Below are 27,592 nucleotides of genomic sequence, written 5' to 3' on the forward strand. Positions count from 1 at the left end.
TTTATTAATTCTTTTTGTTCATGTATTAAAGAGAGTACAATTAGGGATGACAATGACCCCATAATGAGTAGGATATTATAGTGTTTATCTTCATACTCGTGTTTGTAAAAAAAAAATGTATCGGATTTCATACTTTCATGAACAACAACTTTACTGTCTGTACTCATACATGAACCCATTATCTACATTTTAACACCGAAAAGACAACAAAAAATGTAACAAATAATTTAGAGACCATTGAATAATTCGAATTTGAAACTATATGTATTCATAGTTGACTAATGATTAAAAAAGGACAGCAGCAAAAATATTGATACACAAAAGAAAAAGAGACGTCAATCAGTAGCTTGGGAGAAGGAAGCAGCAAGCCAACAACAATTGTTTAGGGTTAGGTTTAAATAATTGTATTGTTTAGGGTTAGGTTTAAATAATTGTTTTTTTTCAGGGAAACTTGCTTATAGCATTTCATTAATAATAAGAGATTTAATACAATTGGGTATATCATAATAAACGACGGGACTAGCTAGTAACGTGGCTTCTCTTGCGAGAGCATGAGCAACCCCGTTAGCTTGTCGCCTAACGAACTCCACCCTAGAGTTGGAAAAAAAAGCACTAAACAAAGAACGACAAGAAGAGATAATACAACCAAATTCGGACGTGTCATTCCTGTCAGAGAGAAAAGCATCCGCCGTCAACTTAAAATCCGTTTCAAAATCTACATTATCAAACTGCATATCAATTAACCATTGTAAGGCTAAGTGCAATCCGAGCGCTTCACCGACCTCTACCGGAAGAAAACAAGGATGTGTCACAGTTTTTGCTAACACAATACTACCATCTGACTCCCGAATGCAAATACCAATACCTGTTTGATTGAGAGAATTAGAGAAAGCGGCATCGATGTTGCATTTGTACCTTCCCATCATAGGGGGCTGCCAATGGCTTCCAGCCCCTCCTGAAGTAGAAGGCCTCCCACTATGAATCATAGAAAGCGGAATATGGGAAGTTGTAACATTAGCATCCAGTTCGTTTGCTAGTTGCCAATCAACCACCATGTTTCGAGCTCTCTCCACAACAGTTGCACTAGTTTCTGTTACATCATCCCAAATTCTAAGGTTACGGTGTTTCCAAATGCTCCAAATTACCGTTGTCAGACGTTGTGAAAGATCCACAGACAAGTTCTGAAGTAAAGAAAAAATAGCATTTGTAGCTGATAGCGTAGTGGAAAGAGCATGTTGGATAGAACCCCATAGGTCGGTTCTGGTCCAAACTTGGATAGCAAACGGACAAGAGAAAAATACATGATCGAAATCTTCATGTTCAGAATCACAGCTAGCGCAATTTGTTGGACAATTTACCCCTTTATCTAGCAATCGCACTCTGGTTGGTAAGCAGCCCCTACAAATACGCCAAATTAAATTTTTTACCTTCAGGGGGACTTTGAGATTCCAAATTCCAGTCCAATATCCCGGACGCCATAGATAGGAGGAGTCGACCAACTCTGAAACAATTAATTAAATAATTTTAGCGGTATATAAATTTAAGGTTTGAATGTTCAATTGGTTCCTTAACTTGATTTCAAGTATCGGTTTGGTCCCATAAGTAATTCAAGTATTGGTTCGGTCCCAAAAGTAATAAAAGGTCCGTTTAGGTCCCTTAACTTTATTTAAAGTATCGGTTTGGTCCCTTCTATTAATTTAATTCAAAAAAACGTTAAGTTTAGGGACCAAACTAATACTAATTAAATAAGTTAAGGGACCAAAATTTAACGTTTTTTTGAATTAAATTAACAGAAGGGACCAAACTGTTACTTTAAATAAGGGGGATGTATTGGATTAGGATTCTAAAGGATTTTAAAAGACTTTTTAATTATGAAAAAGTCTTGTGGTATTAAATCAAGACTCTTTGCAGTTTAAAAAAAATCTTGTGGTATTCAATCAAGATTCTTTGTCATTTTAAAAAAGTCTTGAGGTATTAAATCAAGACTTTTCATCACTTAAAAAAAGTCTCATGATATTCAAAATCATTCAAATTTCAAAGGATTGTTTAATAAATTAGATTTTGATGGATTTTGTGGGATTTTCTAGTGAAATTTTAACAAGAAAAAGTCTTTCATGAAGACATAAGATTTCTTGGGATTGTTTTTCTTTAAAAGTTTACTGTCTTTTTCTTATCCCTTCTTCCTTCTCTCTCTCCTCCTCTCTCTCCCCCTTCTCTCTTCGTCTCTCTCTCTTCTCCCTTCTCTCTCTCTCTCTCTCTCTCTCTCTCTCTCTCTCTCTCTCTCTCTCTCCTCTCTTTTCTCCCTTCTCTCCCTCCTCTCTTCCCCATCTCTCTATCTCTCATAAAAATAAAATAAAAAATAAGAGTATGTATTGAAAATATTATGATAGAGAGTGTGTTGTAATCATTTCTTTTTAACGAGTCCTTAAAATTCATAAAATCTTTTGAAATCTTATAAATCCATAAAATCCTTTAAAACCTTATGATGTAAATCCATTGAAATCCAAATTGAAAATCTTGATAGTCTTTTAAAATCATGAAAGTCATTAAAATCCTACAAAATCTTTTAAAATCTTTGAGACTTTTTAAGCAAAAATTGTCCTTTAAAATCCTAATCCAATACACCCCCCTAAAGTTAAGGGACCTAAACGGACCTTTTTATTCCTTATGAGACCAAACCGATACTTGAAATCAATTTAAGGGACTAATTGAACATTTAAGCTTAAATTTAAATGATATATAATATTATATATGTTTGAGAGGTGGGGAGGACCGACGTTAGATTGTTCGTAACTGCATTCATACTTAGGGGTGGTGTCTATTGCCATTAGAACCAATCCATGGTTTTTTTTTTTGAAGAACCAATCCATGGTTGGTAGCAAGTAAATCTTAAAGTGTGTGGACACAAACTATTTAAAGATTTAAGATCATTATTTTGTAGAACCATCTAAAGTTTTTTAATATAAAGTTTTTCTAACACTTCACAAATAATCTCACGATGTCTTTCAAAAAAAAAATGATCCGATGATGTAGAACCATTTAAATTGATTAATTATTTTTATTTTATTAATTAAATTATAGAAATGAAAAAAAATTAAACCAAAACTTTTATAGGAATGTTCTTGTAACATTCCAATTTCACAAGTGTTGATCATTCCATCTTCAAATTGTATGCCACATCATTTGAAACACCTTTTGAAACACGTTGTATCACCTTTTTTTAGTCTAAAATTCCGAGGGTGGAACCAAAATTGATGAATTTTAAAATGAGAGGATCAATTATGCAAGTAGGTAAAAGTAGAGATGTCAAAACTACAACTATTGGTAATTTCGATATTGTTATGTCGAACACATACCTAGTAGAGATGTCAAAACTACAACTATTGGTAATTTCGATATTGTTATGTCGAACACCTAATCAGGTTAGAATCCCAAAACTCTCAATTGTTTACGTGAGTTTCAGGTTTCTCTAGAGGCAAAAAAGAAGAAACAATTAATTATTTATTTAAGAAAATAAATTGACATTGAGGAGAATCAAACTTGAGATCTTTAACCCACTTAAATTGTTACTTACCGGAGAGAATCAAATATGAGACTTTAAGGAGATGCGATAGAGAGCTTTAGTTTGGGTTTCTAAAAAATGTCAAACCAAACATACCATAACCACATGTACAAGTATCTTCCCGTATCATATCTACCGTGAAACTTGATTCAAATAGCCAAAATTTGGGTTTTCGTGAAGAGAAATGATATTTGAACAACAATTTTTTGACAACTTTTGTGACAACTTTCTCTGTCATACTCACATTGTTCTCCTACTTTCTCTCTCTGTTGCTTTGATTTTTGTGCCACTACCTAAATATCTTTGTGTAATTTGGTTGTCCAACAAGTTGTCGTAAGAAAGGGTTGTTCAAATAGCATTGCTCTTTCGTGAATGTCAAACAAGCATGATCACTTTTTTTTCCCATCCCCAACATAAATCCAGTGCATACATCTAGAAAAATCACCAAATTTGTGCATGATGAATGTGTACTTCTAACTTCTAAGTAATTTGTACGGTTTGAATGCGTACTTTTAGAAACATGGAAAATTTGTTGGTTGTACTAACGATTGAGGCGTTCCGAAACATACCAAGGCTCTGTTTGGTAAAAATAGCGGATAGTTGATAAGCTAGCTGATAGCTTATAGCTGATGACTGATGACTGATAGCTTATAAGCTAACTGAAGTGTTTGGTAAAACTAGCTGTTTAAATGTAAAATGACATAAAGGGCATTCTATGTCATTTTACATTTATAATAAAATCATATCAAATAATATTTAAGTATTTGTAATTTCGTAATCTAAATTTTCTTTAAAAAATACTTTAAAATAATGAAAGGTATAATTTCATTAAAATGTAACACAATTGATGGTATATTTTTTAAAGAACAATCAAAGAATAAAGAACATGTCCGTGAGCTTAAAAAAAATAATAAAGAAAATAACACTAATGTATATTTTCATAAAATAAATAAATAAATAAAAAAGCTGAAGGTATATTGTTGCGTTGGGTCAATTTTTTTTTAAGGCATATTGTATAAAAAAAATAACAACGAAAGCCATAGAGTAAAAAAATAACACTAATAGTATATTGTTCCTTAAAAAAAAACTATTAGTATATTGTTCTGTAAAAAAAAAAAAATGGTATATTGTATACAGAGAATTACAAAGAAAGCTGGTTGGTGTATTTATTAACAAGGGCTAGTAATATTTTCTAAAAAAAAAATAGACAGTGGTATTTATTATGGAGCTATATTATAATAAATTGTAGTGGGTAAAAATGGAATTTAGATGAAATAATAAGGGTAAAAGTGGAAGAAAAAGTGAGAAGCTATAAGCTATAAGCTCAAACGCTACTTGGAATAGCTTCTGAAAAATAGCTTATAAGCTCGTGAAATAAGCTATAAGCTCATGGTGAAAAAGTGTTACCAAAAAGAGCTTTTTTTGTCAAACGAGCTTATAAGCTATAAGCTATAAGCTAATTTAGGTGTCTTACCAAACAGTGCCCAAAAGTATTTGCTCTACCACCTTTAACAACCTCTCAACCCCAACCTATGTGGAAATGGTGAGTATGTCAAAACCACGGTGAATCGTTGTGATTCTGACATACGTGTAGTAAAAATTTGCTGCAGTCATCATCTCCTTAACCCACTCTTTGATAAAAAGTTGATGGTTTAAATTTTAATTTTTCTTTAACCGGAGTTACATTATCAACCATTTGTCTCCATCTAATGGTTTAAAAAAATACCTTGACTGCAGTGACTGTTGGGTTCACTGCAGTATTTACATAGTTAATGGACAGTTGTTTTTCGTCTATTTTTATTTTTGCCACTCAAATACCATCAAATCCATACTAGTTCAATTTCAAACAAGTTGTGCCAAAATAGTTTCCAAGCATAACAACTAATATAGTTACTTTACACATCATCGAACTTAAACTAGCAATATAACTGCAAAAGAATAACAAACACTAGATAACTATTGTTCTCAACTCCAAGTACTATTATTCTTAACTTATTGCACAACCAAAACGGTTATTCTAGTCTACATTTTTTTTTCCCAGTCCATTCAAAATAACTGTTAGATGCATTGTACAGTTTCCTATGCCACCAATCCTTGGTTCAAACTCTACATAAAATTCGAAAGGGGAAATGATAATAATAATACTAATTAGTTAATTGCCACTATCTGCCATCCAAAAAACTGGGGGTGGGGTGTAAACTCAAAGGAAGATGACAATTACCAAGTCCAACACTATAATTCCTCCTTTCAATTTTCAAGTATTGCTGAGATACAACTCTTCCTTGCAAGTAGACTTGTTGTGCCCTAGTCCCTTGCATCGGCTGCAATGTAGATCCCGCTTGACTATGTCTTGAGAGCCGTATCGCTTTGCAGCTGGTCGGCCTGGTGGTCGTCGGGTGGGAGGAGGTGTTACTGTTACCAAGGGCTCAATTGCAGTTGGTACATCCATGTTTATTATCGGATTTATACACCCTGAGTAAGTCAATCTGTAGCTTTCAGCTGTACAGTATCTAGAGCAAAAATCATAAACAGACCGGCCTATCGCAACAATGACAGCAATGGCATGGCAGCATGGCACCCCACTCAGTTGCCAGGTTTTACAACTACATTCCCACCTGTCAATATCAACTAACTCAGTTGAGTCACCGCAAACTTCGTATGTACTATCAGCCGATAATATAACTTGAAGTGAAGGGCTTTTTTGAATTTCCAGTTTAAGCTTCTCCTCCATGGATGGACTCAGTCTAGTCGACCACTGATCAGATTCTGCCTTTCTGGTAATAATCAACTCTGTAATCTTGCCCCGAATAACATCAACCATCTGTGTTATTGGTAAATCATCTGCATCTGATGCCCAAGAGTAGAACAGCTCTCCAAAGTTTGAAGTCATGTGATTATACCTAGTACCCTGAAAAAATGAATTCGCCCAATTCTGGGGATCACTTTGCATAACCCAATTGTGAGCTTCTACGGAAATCCGTTTGATGTTCTCCATGCAGTTCTGAAAACCTTCTGGTTTGGGTGCATAAGCAGCAGCATATAAATCCTCAATCATGAGTCGCTTTACCTCGTGAGAATACTGCTCTTTCAAGTCTCTAAAAAGTTGCTCCGTTAAGTATCGCAGGCAATATGCATGAAATGAACCTTCAAATATCTCAGCAATTGAGTTTTTCAGCCCATTCTCTCTGTCTGCTACAAATGTTATGGGAACAGATGTTGACAGCTCTGATTTGAGTTGAAGCAAGAACCAATGCCAACTATCATCGGATTCAGCGTCAACAATGGCAAAGGCAACGGGGAATACACCATCATCTGCATCAGCAGCTGTTGCTGCTAACAATGCACCCTGGTATTTTGACTTCAGTGGAATGCTATCAAGGAAAATCAGTGGTCGGCAACCTTGTTGAAAGCCATACAACGAAGCATGAAATGATACAAAGAGACGATCGAAGCTTGAGTCTTCCTTAGTAGTATACATAGCTAGACTTCCAGGATTAGCCTCCATTAGTTTTTCACAGAAAAAAGGTAACTGACTATACGCCTCTTTATAGGAACCCTGAAGCTGCTCCTTTGCAATCTCTTTCCCACGCCATGCTTGAAAGTAGTTAAGTTGAATTCCATATTCCTGCTTGATGTCATTGACAATGTCCTTGGGCTTGTAGTCAGGACAAGCTTTCAACTTTTCCTTGATAATACCAGCCACCCAACCCCTAGTTGCTTGATGCCCTGTCGTCCCAGCAGCCCCTTCACAAGTATGTTCCGGATTCATCTTTTTTATGCATATCAACTGAGTACTTGACAGCCTTGACGCATGAATTCTCCAAGGGCAACCTTCAGCTTTGCATTTAACAGTCACACGATGACTATCATTCTTTTTATATTTAAAAGCAAACTGATGAGCAATAGCATATTTACGCAACAACTCTCGAAATTCATGTACGCTGTTGAACCTTTGACCCACACCAGTGATAGTATTCTGCCATTGTTGTGCCCCTTTAGCAAGCTTCTCCTCGTTTGACGAAAGACTCAAAAGAGGTATGTCCATATCTGTATCCATCTGAATGGTATCATGAGAAGCATCAGGTGGAGCATAATCGCCTTCAGGATTCAGTATGGTATTGATAGGCAACGCTGTTTCAGACAAAGTTGTTCTGCTTGACCTAAAAGATAAAGACTAACAAAATTAAACTCTAGAAAGTCATCATGAAATGAAATAACAGTGTTGTTATAAATAGCGACTATAGTGCCTCTATAGCGCTATAACATATAGGAACTCGAACAAAATGCTAAAATGTAGCTATAACGTCAATATAGCACTTTTGCATAGCGGAAATTGAATAAACCATTATTTTCCGCTATTTGCAATCAACAAGACGGCAATAAAGTGATATTATTTATTGGCATAGAAACAAAGAAACTACCTACTGGCAGGCATGGTTGACAGCGCTTCAAGGACAAGTGGCTCTTCAATAAAGATATAGATTTCAACCGTATTCGAACCATGATGAAACTTAACCATTCGTTGTAAATCCTTGTCGTTCGAAATTGAAATGAGAGTGGTCTTGTTCCCCGGAAGAAAATACTTAATAGACATGCTACTAACATCACTAAAACTAAACATTTCAGCAATTTCCGTCTTAAAGTCGATAAATTTCAACTGATCATCAATATCCATAGCATGAGCATCACCACCTTTGTATGACAAAGTACCATCCTTTGCAGTTTCGAATTTTCCTCCTGATTGACAAATTGCAATTGTCTTTGTAGCATCCATTGTGACCTAACACTGAAAAAAAAAAACTCTTTTTACCGAAAAACCAAATGATAAGTAAAAAAAAAACAAGAGAAATATCCAAAATATTCAAAAACTATGAATAAGAAGATAATGGGTTTGTAAAGGATAGCATAAATTCCAAAACTTTAGGAATTTAGGAATTTTGATGGAAAATTAAAAAAAAATTATCGTTAACCCTAACCTAGGTTGTAAATTTCGCCGCTTTAGCGCCAAATTGGGGGATGGGTATCTGCTGCGACGCGAATTATCTCGTACGGTGGAATCGCGTCGGAGATTTTTTTGAATAATTGGATGAGTTTTCACTGTTTCTGACGGCGGTCGACGACGGACTCCGGCTGTGTTTTCCGGGCAGTTGAGTTCATTGCTGCGGCTACTACATGCTGCTGATGTTTTTTGTTTTAATTGATCATAAAATAAAATATTATTTATTTATTTATTATAGTTTAGTGAGTGATGGGCCTTTCAAAACGAAGTCGATTGGGCTTCGGAGCAGAATCTCATTTGTTAGATTATTGCTCTTCTCCCATCTGTTTTTGCTCGTTCCCGTCAAAATAGCCGAGCGTGAGTTAATTTACGTAGGTGTATTTTAAATGAGTTAACTTATATAGGTATATTTTTCAGCATGAGTTAATTCACGTTGGATGGAAATGAGCACAAATAGATGGGAGAAGAGCAATTCTCCATTTGTTATTTAGAAAAGAAATTACTTTCTCCTAGCCATCCTGAACTTACATTAATACTTAAATCATACCTTCGACGATAGTAGATGGTTGTTCGGTCTTCAACAATAGTTAATGTCGTTAACTTCCGTTGCATTCTGGTCTTATTCTAGAGCAACAACTCGCACTTTTACATAAACTCAAAAAAACAAAAACTCCCTCCAAACTCACTCAAACAAATCTCCATCCAATTTGTTTCTTTAGAGGCAAACAAGTTATCAATAATATAATAAGTAAGTGTTCATAATCCCTTGCATTCACATTGTTAGATTTATATGATATTTTTTTTCTTCAAAATTTGGTCAAATGTTAGTGTTTAGGGTTGATGATATTATTGAATTTTTGGGTAGTTTGTGATCCAATATTTGCATGTTTTGACTTAGAATGTTATTTAACCTAGGTTTTTTTGGAACAAAATGTGTTTAACATTACCCTTTAGAGTTTTGATGATAACAAGGTATTAAAAAAACTGTCAATTGGATATGCTAATATTTGTTCAAGTGTATAACACCATAGACAAAAAATTTGGCATCTTTATTAGGTTCTGGAAGAACAAAAGAGAGCAATGAAATCAACAAGAATGAAGCTTGAAGCATCTGAAGAAAAGAGGTTCTGAAGACTAGTGATCCAGAAGTGATGATGTCATCAGAAACACCTCATCAGAAGCAAGTTCACTAGAAGCACATTTTCCTCAGAAGCTCTGAAGATCATCAGGAGCTGAAGATCACCAGAAGCTTAGAAAAATCAAAGCTTCAAAATGCTGTTCAAAAGGTTTAATCACGCCTAGTATTGCAGAAGACCAGAAGAGTGAAGCAACGACTAATTTAAAAGAATTTGAAGGCATTGGATGCTGGTTTCTTGAAGAGCGTTGAAAAAGGACAATTATACGAATTGTACAACCACTACCTCCACTACTCTGTTTTGTCTCTGCAACAAGACAAATACAACAGCTATGCCTGCATCAGTGTTCCTCCAGACTTGGAATGGATTTGAAATTGATCCTTCATAGGACAATAACCATATCAGGAAAAAGTTCATTGGTGATTTGATCAAGCTTCAAACGACTCTTTTTGATGTGCTGGCAATTTCATAATGTCTCTTTCACACCTCTATATAAAGGAGTGAAGACTTAGAGAATTTAAGAGACTCAACAACAATTTACAAGCGCCAAAACTCTGCTGAAATTGTTCTGCATCAAAAGTTCACTTAGAATTTCTTAACCACTTTCATATCTTAGAAATTCTAGAGTATTAAGAGTCTGTATCTGATTTGTATTGTGAACACCACTGATTGTATATCAAGTGTTCAACCTCAAACAAATTTCTTTGTAATTCTGTTAGAATAGAAGTCTCTTGCTTGTGTGCTTGAGCATAGGAAGTCTCTTGACTGTGTTCAGAAGCATAGGAAATCTCTTGCAGTTGTGCTTGAGTAAGTTTGAAGTCTCTTGCCAGTTTTAGCAGTGAGCAGTTGTAATCAGATATTACATTTTTTAGTGAACTCTCCTTGGAAGTGCAAGGGGGACAGAACTACTTCCGGTTTGTGGAAGGAACCTGTATATTTGCTTTGTGTCTTTTCTCTCTCTCTCTCTCTCTCTCTCTCTCTCTCTCTCTCTCTCTCTCTCTTTATTTTTATCCGCTGCATTTAGAATCTGAACATCACTTCAGAAGCTGAACTCTATCTGCTTCTGACCAGTGATTTCAGTAGGAGAAAATGAAGAAAAGTCAAACACAATTCAACCCTCCTTCTTGTGTTTTTCTCACCTTCAGGTTTAAGTTCAATGTGGTAGTTTAAAAGTTGAAATAACACAATGAATTAAGATCATGTATTTTGCACTCTAAGTGTTTGATGAAATGCTTGAATAAGTGTTTCATTGATTTTTTTCCTTCATTTTTCGTATGCTGTGTAGATATGGCTGAGAGGTGCAGACTAGGCAGAGATACCATGACCAACAACTTACGTTGAGAGAGTCTGGCGACAAACCATATGTCTAAACGGGGACAAAAGCATATGAATGGGGAGGAAACCTCACACATGTGTTCGCTCCATGTTGTTGACCCTTCTTAGAACTAGTATTGTGTGATTCAGAAGCATTACTATGATCCCGTTAAGGAGCACTACCACGACCCTACTTAAAAGGAGTATTACAAGGTTAGGAATCAACATGAGGAAAGGCCATCGAACATAGAAGGAAGATTTCCACACTTACACTTCGAACAACGTATTTCGATTGGTTTTGCAATCTAGTTACGACATTCAATATTTTATCACTTCTTTAGACTGGTAGCATAACAAGACCAATAACTTACATAAGAAGACACTTTGTCATGCTTACCACTTTGTCAGATAGGTAGCATAAGAAGACCAATAACTTACATCTGCCTATTGAAGAAATGACTGTCACACTGGATAATGTGGTGTGTCTTTTGCACATCCCATTGAAGGGGAGATGATGATGCACGTGGAGATATTCTCCCAGGAGAATGGTGTCGAGCTGATGATTGAGTTGCTTGGTGTTGTCAAGAATACTCTAATTGATGAGTGTGATAACCAATTTGGTGCTTTTATAAATTTTCCCTTCCTAAAGAGCATATATGTGGAGCACCTCAATATGGCAACTCAATTGATGAATGCAACTGAGAGGGAGAAAGAGAGAAATAATCAAAGGCAATGATGTGGGAGGACTTTCTTTTTCTTTTTGGTCGGATGTACCATATTCACCGACATGAGCAACAAGCATATTGACAAGCAAAAGAAGTGTGGGAATCATTGTGATACTCCCTTTGGATCAAATAATTTGAAGTGAGGGAAACCATGCAATTTTGAGCAAGAAAACACAAAACACCAGTAGCTACATCACCATAATAGGTAAAAATTATTTTGTTGGTATTTTCATCATTCAGGGAGGTCTGTTATTTTTTCAGAAAATTCTTATTCTGCAAATATGTTTGCTTATGGACAGACAAAAGTTCAAGTGTGGGGTTGTGATGACAAACAATTATATAGGATTTCCAGCCATCTTTTGAAGTCAATGTAGAATATAAATGTTTAGTTTTATGGCATTTTAGCCAAGAATTCAGAAGAAAGTCATGAAATTACAAGAACATAGAAACACGAGAGACAAAAATGATCAAGGCCACTAAAGCACAATGTTGCGTCGCGGAATGTCTAGCCGCCTCGTGGGCTTCTGAAGGAAGGACAAGGTTTGCTCTCGCCCAGAATTACGTCCTAGGCAACCAGAGCCGTGTCACGAGATACGAGGGGTTGCACCTCCATACGAGGCCATTAATGTTCATCTTCTTCAAATGAGCTTTCATCTCTCGGTGATTACAAGTGATCAAAGTAAAACAATTAAATTGAATGAACTAGACTAATACAGACGTAATCTGGTGTTACAGGCAGTCCTAACATCCTTCGGTTTTATGGGCTTGATAAATTGTTTCCTTATGGCAACGCATCTGAAGTGTTGCAACTTGATCTATCACTATTGTTAAATTGAAGAAGGTCTTCATTGCCATAAAATTCAGTTTAGTCAACAAAACTTCGATATTTGCACTTATTCCATAATTTTCGACAATTTCTTCGTTTTCTCTTGATTTATCCTATTTATTTGAAATAATTTAAATGTAGCAAAATACTAATAAAATTTAAATAAATGTACTAATTTATTAAATAAAATATACTATAAAATGATGCAAAATAACATGTTATCAATTATTCATACCATAATAATATAATAAAAATAATAATATTTTTCCTATAACTAATACAATATATCATATCTATAAATCTTATTTTGGACTAAAATGTTGATTATAATTTTTCTTAACAAAATATATGTGTAACACCTAAATGATTTTTTAGATATATACGACAGTATAAATTGATACTGAATAATAAAGGAAATCAAATTTGGTTAATACAATACACAAACTTGTCTTGCAACATAAGTACAAGACACAAGCAACATGTAATACATAAAGGCATCACTAGCCAATCGTGACATCCATATACAAATAACAAAAGAAACAAGTCTTCCCATGAGCTAAGTTGCATTGTCTTTCCCCTTGGCCACCTGTTCATCTATAAAAAAAGAATTAAACGAGGTAAATTTATATCTCAGCGAGTCTCTTAAACTAATCTTAAAAAGATATCTTCATGTAATAAACTTCTAGGAATACTTTAGATACAACATTACCAATAACAGGTACATATAAGTTTAAATAGATATGGGTGGATCACACAACTATTATCTTGTCAGTTTTACTACAGATCCCCTGAGTGTGAGTGGTATCAGGGTTTTCTGTTTTTCCGCTTATCATAATCAACTACCACATGACTTTTTCACAAGTTCAGTAACATGTTTAATTTTATGAAACATGCATATTCAACATATGATACTGTTACCATAGTCATGATACTTTAATATAAATCAACAACAATATAATACATTGTTCAATTACTAACTCTTATATACCATCATAAAAATTCAATCTCTACCTTATTCTCATCCAACGATCATTATATTCATGTTTTTTTTATCTCATTCACTGGTGACTTATAAGCTAAGTAATTTTCATGTGAGATAGTATAAAAGTAAGATAAGATTTAGGTTCAAACTAATATTCTAAAGTTCCTAGAATCATATCTCATATATATTTTTTCCTTGTATTTTACCTTTACCTTATAGACCTCATTGATAATTTGTATGTGGAAATAAATGGAGTATTTTCTTCCACTCCCTTTTCAACTAACCTGGGATGTGTCAATGTTAGCGATGAGGATAATTGTCTTATGAATTACCAATGTATATTTTGAAGTCATATACTTTGAGTCTTTTGATGTATGACTGTATACTTAGTATTCAGTTTAAGGTGTGTTATACATTCTGCTCTAAATATGAATACACTTTTATGTTATGAAATAAATTATATGCTTTTCATGGAGAGTGATTATATATGTATACGAGTTATGTTAGTTAATTAGGTTTTACCTTTGAGCGTTGGGGTGTGTTACACTATCACTATGGTAATACTATTAGGTGATTAGATGGTAGTTCTACCAAGAGATCTTTAAGATAACACCCAAAGAGTAAAACTCAATCATCTACTCTCATCCCTTGAACCCTATTACTCAATTATAATTTTATAAGATTATATGTCAAGACCTAGACCATATGTGTCCTTAAACATCTCTACATCATTTTTAATTAAACAATTATAACAACAACTTTGTAATATATTTAACATGTTTATCCTTTTTCGATCCTTGATTTTTTTTTATTACCAGTTGGTGTATCTCTGTAATCCTTTTTAATTATATATATATATGTGTGTGTGTGTGTGTGTGTGTGTGTGTGTGTGTGTGTGTGTGTTTAGCATGTTTTTAAAGCTATTGAAGAAATTGCAAGTTCTAAGAAATATATGAAAGTGTAAGAGAAATTATAAGAGTAACAACACTATCATGATTAAAGAAAATGAAAGGTTCGTGCATAATAGAGAATTATTTTCTACCTTAACGAATTAAGAACTTTACAATAACCTTTAATACATGCCAGTTTTCCAAAAGGTGCATTTGGATATCTTTTATAGCAATCATCAGTAAGTATACACTCTCCTGTAATGTAAAATAAAAATAAATAAATATCACTAAAAATGAGTGAAATATTGTATACAAAATAAACAAAAAATGAGAATAATTATATTAACTATTAGACTTTAAGCTGTCGACGACAACAAGACACAAGGAAACCAAAAAGATAACAATATAAATGAACTTGAGAGTTGCAACCATTTTTCCACCTTTGTAACATATATAAAATGCCTTGATCACATTATATAGTAAAAACATCTTTCTATGTTTATTTCAATTAAATCGTTTTAAATAATTATGTGATTGCAGGGAATCCTACTTAAAATTAGAATAATTATTAATGTCTCTAAAGTTCATTGATGAATCATATTTGTCCCTTTAGCTCGAATAATAGATCTCACAAAACAATCTTGCTTGTAATTAGAGTTCATTCTTGTTTGGTGGATCAACATTCACCAATACAATAGTCTAAATATATTTGCCAACCTTTTATTTTTATCTTTTATTTTTTTATCTAGCCTTTCATAATAGGGAGAAGAAAACCAACATTGTATTCTGCTGGTATGAGTGGAATTGGACTCATATCTTAGCAAAAGTGTTTGATGAAATGCTAGATAAAAAGTAAAAAATAATAACGAAAAATGAAGAAATATTTAAAATACATTTTAAGATAAGCTATTCAAACAAATTTTTCATTTGAAGCTTCTTTAAAAATTCTTTGTTAATAAAATTATAACAAAAAGATGTTACACTATAAAAATCTATTTAAAAACAAATTATAACAAATGGCTCATAATGTTTACTGCACATTAACAAGCTTCCACGTCTATTCCAAATCCATTTATTTGCTTCTCCAAGAAATAAAGGTCACAACTTTTGGTATAAAAGAGGAGAACGAGGGAGTCACACAACCTTTTTTTAAAAGGAAATGCTAACCGGTGCTTCAAACAACTAATTAAGGAAACAAATATAATAGGTATTGTATTAAAAATTATGTAATCAATCTTTTAAAAATAAATAAAATGTCTTTTTCAATTTAGAACTTTCTTTTTTAGTTTTCTTAACCCGTGCACCGGAGCACCGGTTAGCATGACCTTTTTTTAATTTACCAGTGCCGTGTTTGTTCGTCGACTTGCGTGACGTTGTATTTGGCCGTCGTCTTGAGTGACGTTTGTTGGTGTTTCCATTATAGTACGGTGTTCGTTGGTTCAGATTGACATATTCATTTCAACTCATTACAAATTTAATGAAAACTTGAACGTCAATATTGCAGATCTAAAAACATGAATATTTCAACTACTTTTATTTTGTCATATTTATAGGCATTATCGTGTTGCCGCCGTATGCTATTAACCCGGTGTTGCAAGATTGTTCACAGATTCACCTTTTTCAATTTTTAGCAATTTTGAAACCATAATGATCCATGTATTTGTCTAGTTTGAATGAATGATAATCTTTTTTAAGTAAAAGAGATAAATAATAAATCCTAGACAAATATTTTATTGAGATAACAGTAGCTGCTGCTCAAAGCTTGAAAATTTCGAAATAAATACTCATCCACAATGAAAATCTCAACGCACTGGGCACCTCAGAAGATGGTAACTGCTAAAGCAAAACATAACAGGAGTTTAACTGGAAAGAAAAGCACAAGTGAGGCCATCACTTACAAGTTGATTAACTGCATCCCTAAACTTGTAATAGTCATCAACTTTATTGTACACTTGATAAGAAATTCTTGCATATCCACTTACACATCCAACTTCTCCCCCATCTCTAAAATAAATAGGGACTTCAACCCCAAAAAATTCCCTCAAATGTGTCCTAAGATTCATAGCATCACATTCATTAATAATCCCCAAGGAAGGAGGCAAACCAACCATAACCATACATGCACTCATATGATGTGGTGTCCCAAGATGTGTCCCCCAAGCTTCCACCAACATCTCACCCATCTCAACAACACAATCATGGTTCCTCTTTTTGATCCCTTCAATACCACCTTCAAACCTATTCACAAATTCCATAACCGTTGGAACCACTAATTGAGCGCTATAATCTCTATTCCCAATCCATGAACTTTCTATAGCTAATCCATTCCCGTACTCGTGCGACACAACAGGGTGATGCAAATCAATCGAATTAAGCGATTTACGCGCGTAGATAAATGCAACTGAAGGTGGACAAAAAAACCACTTATGCAAATTACTTGTGTAAAAATCAGCTCCAATCTCTTGCATATCAACGTGTGGGGTGCACCCTATCGCGTGAGCCGCATCAACGAAAACTTGCTCAACACCTTCCTCGCGACAAATCTTAACTAACTCTTTCACCGGAATCACCATGCTTGGCATGGAAGTCACGTGATCAATAACCGCTAATCTAACTTTATTACTACCACCTTCGCTCTTTACTTTTTCCAGCGTATGACGAAACTCTCTGATGATATCATCTTCAGAGGTGACGGGGAAGGTAAGTGGAACCTCAATGACTCTTCCACCGGCGCGTGTGACGTATGCTTCAATGGCTTTTTTGACAGAGCCGTAAGCATAGTGAAGCATGACAACCGAATCTCCTTTATTGAACTTTCCTTCTTGGAAAGCCCACGATGCTTGCTGGAGAACGATTGCGGTGGCAGTAGAGGCGTTATCAACGATGGAGATTTCGTTAACGTGTTGAGCGTTGACGAGTTCTTTGATGATGGTTCGGGAATGGAGGATTCCTTTTTGGAGGTGGTTGAAATAAAAGTGGTCAGGTTGACGGAGGGATTTGAGCTGCCATTGACGTTGAGCTGCGAGGACAGAGGACGGACAGCAACCGAAAGCTCCGTTGTTGAGGCGTGCTACGGTGGGGTCGTGGTGGGAGAATTCTGATTGGATTTCAGCGTCGGTGATTAGAGAGAAAGAAAGCTTGGGTTTCTTTGAAACTTCACCGTTTGTGTGATTGTTATTTTGATCAAGGAAGGCCATCGGAGAATGAAAATAATAATGAGAATCAAAGTCAGAGTTATGAGTTTTGGGGAATGGGAGGAATAAAAATTGATGATGACGGAAGAACCAACCAAAAATCCTGTAGTGGCCATTTTTTATTCTTTACATTATTTTATAGTTAAGAATGTTTGTTTTCTTATTCGTGTCTGCATATTTAACACGAATAGTGCATCACAGCTATCCATTTGGAATACTTCTTTCTTTCCTTGTATTAGATGTCGTGTCGTGTACCACTAACTATAGTTTATCAGTTATCACTAATTAACCAACAGGCTTTGTTCCCTAAAAAAAAAAAAAAACACCAACTGGCTTGGTTTACTTTTACTGCTGCATTGAACATTCATTTGAACCAGTGTATACTTTTAGGGCTTTTGGTAACAGAGGGAATTCATGTGCAAATACATTCACAGGTTCCAGGTGGATGAGTATGACCGAGTTTTAAAATCTAGTTTGCTTAAACAATCAGGAATTGGTGTTTACATCAAGATAACGCTTCTCTAATATGCTAATCTTATCTTATCATAAAAAACTATCACGTAATAATTTTTAGTTACATCATCACTTCCTAACAAATGGATAAATCACAGTGAAGTCATAAATTTTTATCAGTGAATTGGACAAGATAATATAATAATTTTTTTTTGAAGGGGGGATAATATAATATGTTATTGACTCACTAAACTAAATTAAAATAAAACAAGATAATTTATCTTGTCTAGTCACTTTTATTCAACCACCAAGCAGTATCATATAAAACAAGATAATTGGACCAATTGAGTCCTGCACGTATCAATTACATGACCTATCCTTTGGACCATTTCTAGTGACGTTGAATAAATGCTTTTAAATGGAGGCATAGAAATTGATGATACCAATGTATTCTAGACTCAGATGAAGAAAAAAAATGTTTGTAACTTCATTATCCACTTGCTGTCAATTGTCGTTGTGATATTACTACATTTTTATGTTGAATTACTACTACATTCTTTGATGTTGGCTGAATAAACAAGGAAAAACTATTGTCCTGAAATGTTTTTCTTGTTTGCTTTCGAAGCTGGATACAAACCTATATGCGATGATATAATTCAAGTTGGATCCATAAAATCATTGTGCCAACAGTTTTTTGGATAGACAAATGCTAGTTAGCAATTAGTTGTTACTCCTTCAAACTCTAGCTTAAACCAATTGAGCTACCCCCTGATAGACAAATGGTCATCAGGGTTGTTCTATTTACTGTACTAAAAGAAAGTAGCCTTGATGAACATGTTACCTAAATTACTAATAACAGTTTGGAAGTATTAAAAGATGAGTTTGAAGAACAAAAAAGTATGAAACATACTTTTGCAAGTGCAATAGCTCCACAATTTACGAAAGTAACTAGCCTAATTTCCCCTAGTGATGCCATAAAAGGTCATTTTTACCACAAAACTTACAGATGCAAGATATTCGTAATCAGACTCGTTATGTAGATTATAAAGTAATAGGAGTAACGCGATTTCATTCTCGCAACACCTCCAAATTTATCATTTCCCTATTTCTGTATGTCAGATGGAAAAGGGGAGTTACTAACAGTGCTACTTTTTATTGTCATAAGCAGCTATGTTCTGGGGCTCGCATTCAGGACTAAACAAACGAACCAGCAGAGCTGTGCTTGAACTTACAGTTACAGCTCCACATGCTGCCCAACGAAGGCTCCTAGGAATTTGAATTCGAGGACCTACATCACCAACAAAGCAAAAGTTCCATTAACCGTAATGAAAGACCGAGAGATTGTGAAAAATAAGATGTCATAAATATTTTATTATTAAAAAAATAGGTAAACTGTTCTGGTTATGAGAGATTGCGATGCTGTATTTGCATCGACCATCATCCGCATGAAAGCAATGTTAAGTGGCAATTTTCAAGGGATCAAAAGTTGTAACCCCATACCAACAAGACATTAATAACAGGAAACATGCAAAGCATTAGTAAGAATTCACATTGGCAGAGGCATCAAAAGCGGATATTAAGAACTATAGGACATTTATAAACTAGAACTGAACTTTCAAAAGCTGTAGCCTGTATGTAACTAACAGACATGCATGTAGAACAGAAAAGAAGCAAGGGTAAAAAGTAGAACGAACCATAGTGCATTCGGCAAAGGACCCAAAATCCCAATGCTCCACCAACACTAAAGATTCCGGCTGTGTGTCTCATTAGTCTAGAACAAGGTTTGCAATCAGACCTCATGACATCGCCTTCAGAATAGCCTAAAAATTGCCTCAGTGACATCGTATCAATTACCTGCAGCGACATTATATTAGAACATCCAACCATGAAAAAGCCCACAATCTCTGTGGGCAGGGCCATCCCATGTGCCTTGTTAAGAAAACTTTTTTCACAAAAACAACTTGGCCTGACTTATTCTATGGGCCAGCCCACTCCACAAGCGCTCTATATATGAACATATAAACTAAAAGTACTTCAAACATTTTTTTTGAAAAAATGTTATTCAAGAAAATGTAATATTTAGTTTGAGTATTGCAGTACTAGGTTTTTTTTGTGATAGAAAAATTGCAGCAATAGATACACAAAGGAAACCCTCTCATATTATGATCACCCTCTGAATTACAAGAACATTCTAAACAAAAAACTTAAATTAAAATCCTACTCCTAAAGACAAAAAAAAGAGTGGCACGGTAATTTTGCAACGCAAAATAACACAAGTGATTTATCAAATCAGGAAAATACAAAATTTACAGCTATAGAAAACAGTCTCATTTGTTTACCTCGGAGAGCCCAACTAACCGATCAAAGAACAAAGTTGTGTAGAAGGCAAATGTTCCCTTGTAAATTTAGATGATGGTAGCAATATTTTTCTCTGCAATAGACCATACATATGAACCGAGTTACAACGGTCAAGCAGGTATTAAAAATAAACGTAAGAAACAAGGTAAAAAAATAGAAGTTGAACAAGGCATAAGAACCTATTTAGCACAAAAATAAAGAGAAAGTATACAGAGATTTTGGAGATGTCTGACAAATAAAAAAGCTCAAAAGCCTTGATGTTTTGGCTAGATTTGTTTGTTTTTATCATTAAAGGATGACTAGAGTATGTAGAAACACAATTCTAAATCACTTGAATGATAACATGTTTCAAGTCAGGCACCTAAAGATCCAAAAATAACATTCAGATTTCAACTCACAAAAAAACTTTGCTGGCTTGGCTTGATAAAATTGAAAAGGACAAGCAAAAAATTAAACCACCACCATTACTTCAGTAGATACAATATAACCTACAAATCCAATTAGCTGAGATACAAAGTTCCCAATCAAAGCATTACAACCTACAACCACTTAACATGCTTACGACAGGAACTTGAAATTATACGTATAGCAAGTAATTAGCATCGTGAAAAGCAGTGACACTAGATGGTCGATATTTAATCCGAGCAAAATATAACCAGAACAGTCATCTAATCAAAACTAAACTCTTGATAGCCTTTGTTTCGAACACCCTTAATAACCTTTCTTCCTAGACAAAACTAATGCATTGGCATTGCATTTGAGTGCAAATAGCACATCTATCAACCATCTCCCACATCCCATTCCAAACAAACCAGCAATAGCCAAAAATGACACACCATAAGCTAATGCTATATAGATTTTCGAACCAAGTAGGTCCAACAAAAGTCCCACCATTCGAACTCTAAAGTGTGAGTTAAGGAAGCAAAAGTTTGAAATAAATGGGCTTTAAAAAGCAAAACTTTAAGAAATGTTGCTTCTCAAACAAAAAGTTAAAGCAAAATCATTTAGGTCCCGTTTGGATAAACAACTTAATTTGCAGCTTAAAGCATAAGTACCTATCATATATAAGCAGTAAGCTATTTCCATAACAAATGAAAAAATAAAGTTAAAATGTTTTTCGTATAAACTATAAGCTGTTTTCATAAGTAATCCTGATGGAAATAAGGTGAAAACAGTTTATGAACATGTCATAAGCTGTTTACAAGTTCAAATAAAGCAATAAAAACAGACCCTCATAATAAAATGGGTAATAAAAAACAAAATTTAGAGATAAAATTTGGAATCGAAGAATGAACCTCGTTGAGACATTTTCACAAACACCTTGTGAACAAACATAAGGGGTTAGTGGGTTAGAGGATCTTTACCGGAGAAGATTGCAGAAACGGAAGTAACTTCTTGTGCTTTATAACGGTTGTGGCGTTGTTCACATGGATTTGATAAGTTGCAAAACAGACTTGCTGAAAGAGAGAAGGAATAGAATATAAGATGCACGACGAGTTACTTGCACTTGCCAGAGAACACCACGGTTTATGAAAGGATAGTTTTTTTTGAAAGGATAGTTTTTTTTTTTTTTGAAAATGGATAAATAAAAATTCGTTAAACACATTTTCTTCGGTCAATTTTTTTTGTCTAGATTCACACACATTATATGTGAAGAAGTGGGGAACCGGGGTTCGAGCCCCAACCTCTACACAAATTATCATGGTAGCTGAGCTACACTTCCGGGACTTTTCTTAAACATTTATACAATAGACTGTTTTTTATGAAAAAAAAATAAAGGAATATTATACAAGAGTAAGTGTTAATGAGCTGCTTCAATTATGATAATAATTTTTTGTAAGTTTATCAGAATCTCTATCCTCATAAAACCGAAGCATTATAAAAGAAATCATCAACATCAAATTTTGTTTTTTAAGGGATCTAACATAATATTTTTTAGAAAAAAATACACTCGCCTCCCCTGAGATTTCTTTAAATGACACATACACCTCATCTATTTTTATAATAGGCAAAAACCTCATTTGAAGTCTCTTAAACTATATAAAAACCTATCACATGAACTTAACACAGTTGACTAAATCGTTAAATATTCCTCTAATTTTACACACCAGATGAGTATTGCATTGTTTATGAATAGATACATCATATGATAGAGTTGGTCAAATAATCTCTACAAAATATAAATTACAATATGAATTTATTAGACCATCTAATTACAATATGAATTTGAAACGACAGATAATCCTAATAATCTATTAAAATTAATCAAACAAACAAGGATATTGAACAGAAATGAGAACGAAAATTTAAGGTAACCTAACTCACAATGAGAACGAAATGGACGAAAACAACGGCGAGACGAAAACATGAGTCCAAAACAACGGCGAGCAGAAAAGCATATTGAACAGAACACCGCATATTTGCAGAAAAAATTAAAATGACGGTGAACAAGTATTAGAACGATGATGAAAGAAACGATGTCTAATGCAACAAACAAGGATGAGTATGTAAACAACTATACCCAATGATTTAGCCGTTGTCCAACGCTTCCAAGGGGGAAAAATATCGATGATGAAAAGAAAAGGGTTAAATATGTTTTTGGTCCCTATAAATATACCAACTTTTCGTTTTAGTCCCTCTAAAATTTTCCTTCAACTTTTAGTCCCTATAAAATTTTCCATCTTCACTTTTGGTCCCTCTTTTAAAGTAAACTCATATGTAGAATACATATTTTTGAATAAAATTTTGCAGAAAAATTCATAATATTATAAGAATATCTCCCAAAAAAAATAGAATTTTTTAACAAAACATGAATTTAATATGAATTTTTATATGCTTGACGGTTAAAAATTCATAATTAATTTATGTTTTGTTAAAAAATTCTAATTTTTTGGGGGATTTTTTTTTTTATAATATTCTACACATTTCTGCATAATTTCATTAAAAAATACAAAATTTAACTTAAAAATAGGGACCAAAAGTGAAGATGGAAAATTTTATAGGGACTAAAAGTCGAAGGAAAATTTTAGAGGGACTAAAACGAAAAGTTGGTATATTTATAGGGACCAAACACATATTTAACCCAAAAAAAATGAGAACACGTTACAACAACAATGAGATGTGAAGAGAAACCGAAAAGGTTTGAATGCAGTTTATAACCAGAATAAAAGAAATGAGAAGAAACCGAAAAGGTTTGAAAGATATTATTATAACTGAAAAACACACATAAGAGATAGCCGCCGTACTCCTTTCTTTCTAAACCTAGAATCGTCGCACTCCTTTCTTCCTCACAAATTCCAAATCCGTCGCCGTCATCATGTAGATCAAATGGATGGTGGTGCGACGAGGGTCTCTGTCCTCCGCACCACCGTACCTTTCCGACGTGCAGTTGCTCTCTGTCGTCGTAAAGGTTGGTTTGTGTTTTTGGTGTTTTTTATTTGTTTCGTTTGGCTGAGACGTTGGTGGGTTTTGTGGTGTGTCGTTGGATGTTTGCCGGTGGTTGTTTGGTTTTCGTGGGTCTCAGACTATTTGATTTGTTTTCTCTCTTGGTTGTGGTGGAGGTTACGTTTGCTCGCAACATAGGTGGTGATGGATCAGTCACGATGGTGGTGATGGATCATATCTAGGTTCGCTTATGAACTTATATGGTTTCGATGGATCTTTGGTTGTGTTGGTTTGTGGTACTTCATGGTGGTTTTCTTGGTGGTGCTAATTTTGGGTCTTTTGTGGCGGGGCTCGTGGTGGTTTTTTGTGGTGATGCTTGTGGTGGTTTTGGGTGGTGCTGTGCGTGGTGGCTGGTGTTGCTTTTAGGTGAGGGTTAATGGTGATTTTTGTGGTGGTCAATGGTAGTTTTGGTGACGGTGGTGGTAATGGTGTTGATTTTTGTGGTGGTGTTTGTGGTGGTTTTTGGTGATGGTACAAGGATTTTTGGTTAGCTTTTGCGGTTGTTTATGAGGTGTGTTTTGGGTGAAGGTGCTTAGGAGAGCTAATGGTGGTGTTTGGGGTTTTTTTTCCTGACCGTTTTTCAAAGGTTGTTGGTTGTGGTATAGATTTTTAAGTTTGTGTTCAACGGTTGTGTGCGAGCAGCGGAATGTGGGTGGTAGAAGTTGTTTTTGTGGCAGTTGTGACGATGTTTGAGGATTTTGTTTATGTTGTTTCGTTGATCCTGGTGTTAGCTTTGTTTTGGTGTTTCTTTATTTCGGAGATAGCCCTTTGTTAGGAGGCGTTTCCTATAGGTTTTTGGATTTTTTTTTTATTTTCACGGGTGTATGGGTTTTCCATTGGGGGCTTCACATCATCATTTGTTTGTTGCTACTGTAAGACTCCTAGCCTAGCACTCCTTGTGTTGGTTAAGATTCATTGCTATATTAATAAATTCCATTTTAACTTTTTCAAAAAAAAAAACCGAAAAGGTTCGAATGCAGTTTATAACATTATTACCGATTTTCAATTTTTTCAACTGTTTCGATGATGTTTAGGGTCCGTTTGGTACGCATGATAGGATAGACACATGATAAGATTAAAAAATGGATAAAGATAGGATATGATAGTGACATGATAGACATTTATACTATCATGCGTTTGGTGCACACATGATAAAAAATATGATAGCATTACTCTATTCTATCATGTGTTTGGTGCACATTTTTTGCTGACATGATAAAAATAACAACACTCCTTTTTCTCAAAAATAAAATAAATAACAACATTGCATAACTTTAATTTTACACACATAATTAAATCGATTGGGAATAAGATTGGGAACGATGGAATCTATATAATATAAATTTACGGCCGATTCCATAGCCCTTTATGAAAATGTTTTTTCTCCTCCTATTCTTATGACACGTGGCACTCTTATCTTATTCTCTTTACAAATACTCTCACCACATTCATCCTCACAAAATACTCTCACTACATTCATCCTCAGAAATTTGTATTTAATGTTTATGTATAAAAGGAAGTTTTACAATTTCAAATTCTAATATTTGAAATTAAATTAGAAATCAAACATTTCGTATTCAAAAAATACAAACTTTAATAAAATATGCTTTTTTTGAATAATCAAATAATTTAAATTAAAATATTTGAATTCAGATATTAAAATAAAACAAGTAAGATCTAATTAAAATACGATTAATGGAATAATTATTTAAATATCAAAGAGATCAAACAATTGATATATGTCAAATAATAAAAATATGATTTGATTTGTCAAAAAAAAAAATGATTTGATAAAAGTGTAACTTTTTAAAATAATTTAATTAGATTTGGTAGTAACCATTAATTTTTAATATAATTTAAGTTTATATTCTTTTGATTCTATTTTCAAAATATATATTGTATGATTTAAGTTTATATTCTTTTGTTTCTATTTTCAAAATATATATTGTATAGTAACATAGAAAGGAAATAAAAATTATGTTTCGTAAAAATATAGAAAAAAACGAACATATGCGTTCATAATTGAAAATAGATAATTGAAAATAGATTTATTTTTCGTGCTTTGCTTTAATTCAGAATTCTTTTTAATGATGTTGCAAACATAATTTTTTAAATCATAAATGATTTTTTTAGAAAAAAATCAGGAATATGCGTTCAGGAAAAAAAAAGGAAATATGCGTTCAGGAATATGAGTTCAGGAAATATGCGTTCAGAATTCTTATTAAAAAGGAAATATGCGTTCAGGAATTCTTATTAAAAAAAACGTATTGCTTTAGAAAGGAAAATATGAGTTTAAATCAGGACATATGCATTAATATATTCTGTGGTTGAAAAAACGTATTGCTTTATTAATTTTTTTTGTTTTTAAAGATGATCAGTAATGTTACACACATTTATGTGTGAGATCATTGCATTAAACATGACTTTAAATTGATAATGAAAGTGAAAATCCTCTAATTTAATTTCGATTGAGAATTGCCCAATGTGTATAGAAAGAAAGAAAAGCACCTATACTAAACTAACCTATCAAATATGTCTATAAATTAGTCATTCTAATTAGGACATAAAAAAATTGGGATTGGAGGTATGTAATTAGAATTAAAAATGTATCATTAAATAATATCGAAAATATAATTTCAGTTGATTCTATTTAATGTTCTTGCTAAAATAAATGTTGAACCTTCCCTAAAAAAAAATAAAGTAAGCCTTGAACCAAAAAAAAAAAAAATCGGAATTGCGCTAAAAAAAATAATATTTCAAGGTCATTCCTCTAAAGTCGCAAATTCCGTTAAACAGATTTCACCAATTTGTTAAATCATAATAAATGATTTTTTAATTTTTTTATTAATATAGGGTTATTAAAATATTCCTTTTTTTTTTTAGGGAATAAAGTTTACTTCTTTTATACCATGCAAAACATTTTGTAAATTGAGGGAAACAATAGTTTCGGTTGTTGAAATATATCGTTCCTTCAAAAAAGGAAATTAAATGTAGGGTCTGAAAACGTGGTCCATGATTTTTACTTTGACTCAAAAAAAGGAAATTAAATGTAGGGTCTGAAAACGTGGTCCATGATTTTTACTTTGACTCAAAAATGCATGATTAATTTTTTTAATTGATCCACAAACTTTGCTCCACCAAAAAATATATGGGTTAATTTAAATAACAATTAAATATAATTTGTTTCTTTATAATCTAAATGTCAATAACAATTAAATTTAAATATTTTATTGTTAATTTTATGATTTAGAGTATAAAATTCACTTTTAAATAATCATACTTAATCGACTTTAGTAAATTTTAACATAATTTAATTTTATTTTGGGTTGTTTCATATTTTATAATAGGGTTTAAAATTATATGTTAATGAAATTGTGAATAAAAAATAGAGAAAGATATGTATTCAAAATTTGATTATATTGAAATGAACCCGCAATGCTATTTTTCTTTTAAGTGTGTTAGATTATTTTTTTGTTAGACTATTAAAAATAAAAAATAAAATATCAAGGGACTAAAGCGTAGATTTTAACATAAAAGGGGAGGGGACTGTAATTCAAGCTTCTCTCAAGGGAGGGGAGTGAAATATTTTCTAATATGTTTTGAATAAGAGGGGAGGGAAGTGTATATTTTAACATAAGAGGGGAGGGGAGTGTAATTCAAGCATCTTTGAGGGGAGGGGAGTGTACTTTACTCAATAAGTAAACCAATC

The 27,592-nt window shown here is 33.6% G+C and overlaps 3 protein-coding genes and 1 pseudogene across 4 annotated transcripts; all 4 read right to left on the reverse strand.

Annotated features, from left to right (window-relative positions):
* Positions 1 to 455: 455 nt before the first annotated feature.
* Positions 456 to 1,479, reverse strand: LOC146957380 (uncharacterized). Its single transcript, XM_085750393.1, has 2 exons — positions 1,428 to 1,479; positions 456 to 1,312 (listed from the first exon to the last, which is right to left on the reverse strand). The coding sequence occupies exons 1-2, from the start codon at positions 1,477 to 1,479 to the stop codon at positions 456 to 458; spliced, it is 909 nt and encodes a 302-aa protein (XP_085606519.1).
* Positions 1,480 to 5,521: 4,042 nt separating this feature from the next.
* Positions 5,522 to 8,761, reverse strand: LOC146957381 (uncharacterized). The gene is made up of 3 exons (XM_085736218.1): positions 8,539 to 8,761; positions 7,984 to 8,348; positions 5,522 to 7,722 (listed from the first exon to the last, which is right to left on the reverse strand). The coding sequence occupies exons 2-3, from the start codon at positions 8,334 to 8,336 to the stop codon at positions 5,817 to 5,819; spliced, it is 2,259 nt and encodes a 752-aa protein (XP_085592344.1). The 5' UTR covers positions 8,337 to 8,348; positions 8,539 to 8,761; the 3' UTR covers positions 5,522 to 5,816.
* A 7,307-nt stretch (positions 8,762 to 16,068) lies between these two features.
* Positions 16,069 to 18,368, reverse strand: LOC146957382 (putative L-cysteine desulfhydrase, chloroplastic pseudogene; annotated as a pseudogene). The gene has a single exon (XR_015023079.1). The product of XR_015023079.1 is annotated as a putative L-cysteine desulfhydrase, chloroplastic pseudogene (transcript).
* Positions 18,369 to 18,906: 538 nt separating this feature from the next.
* On the reverse strand, positions 18,907 to 21,942 carry LOC146957383 (40S ribosomal protein). The gene is made up of 4 exons (XM_085736246.1): positions 21,804 to 21,942; positions 20,421 to 20,512; positions 19,776 to 19,935; positions 18,907 to 19,369 (listed from the first exon to the last, which is right to left on the reverse strand). Exons 3-4 carry the CDS (start codon positions 19,921 to 19,923, stop codon positions 19,227 to 19,229), a joined length of 291 nt encoding a protein of 96 aa, XP_085592372.1. The 5' UTR covers positions 19,924 to 19,935; positions 20,421 to 20,512; positions 21,804 to 21,942; the 3' UTR covers positions 18,907 to 19,226.
* Between the last annotated feature and the right edge of the window lie 5,650 nt (positions 21,943 to 27,592).

Source organism: Medicago sativa, chromosome 1 (assembly GCF_051527215.1).
Source record: "Medicago sativa cultivar Bolivia chromosome 1, Bolivia_mono, whole genome shotgun sequence".
Classification (NCBI taxonomy): domain Eukaryota; kingdom Viridiplantae; phylum Streptophyta; class Magnoliopsida; order Fabales; family Fabaceae; genus Medicago; species Medicago sativa.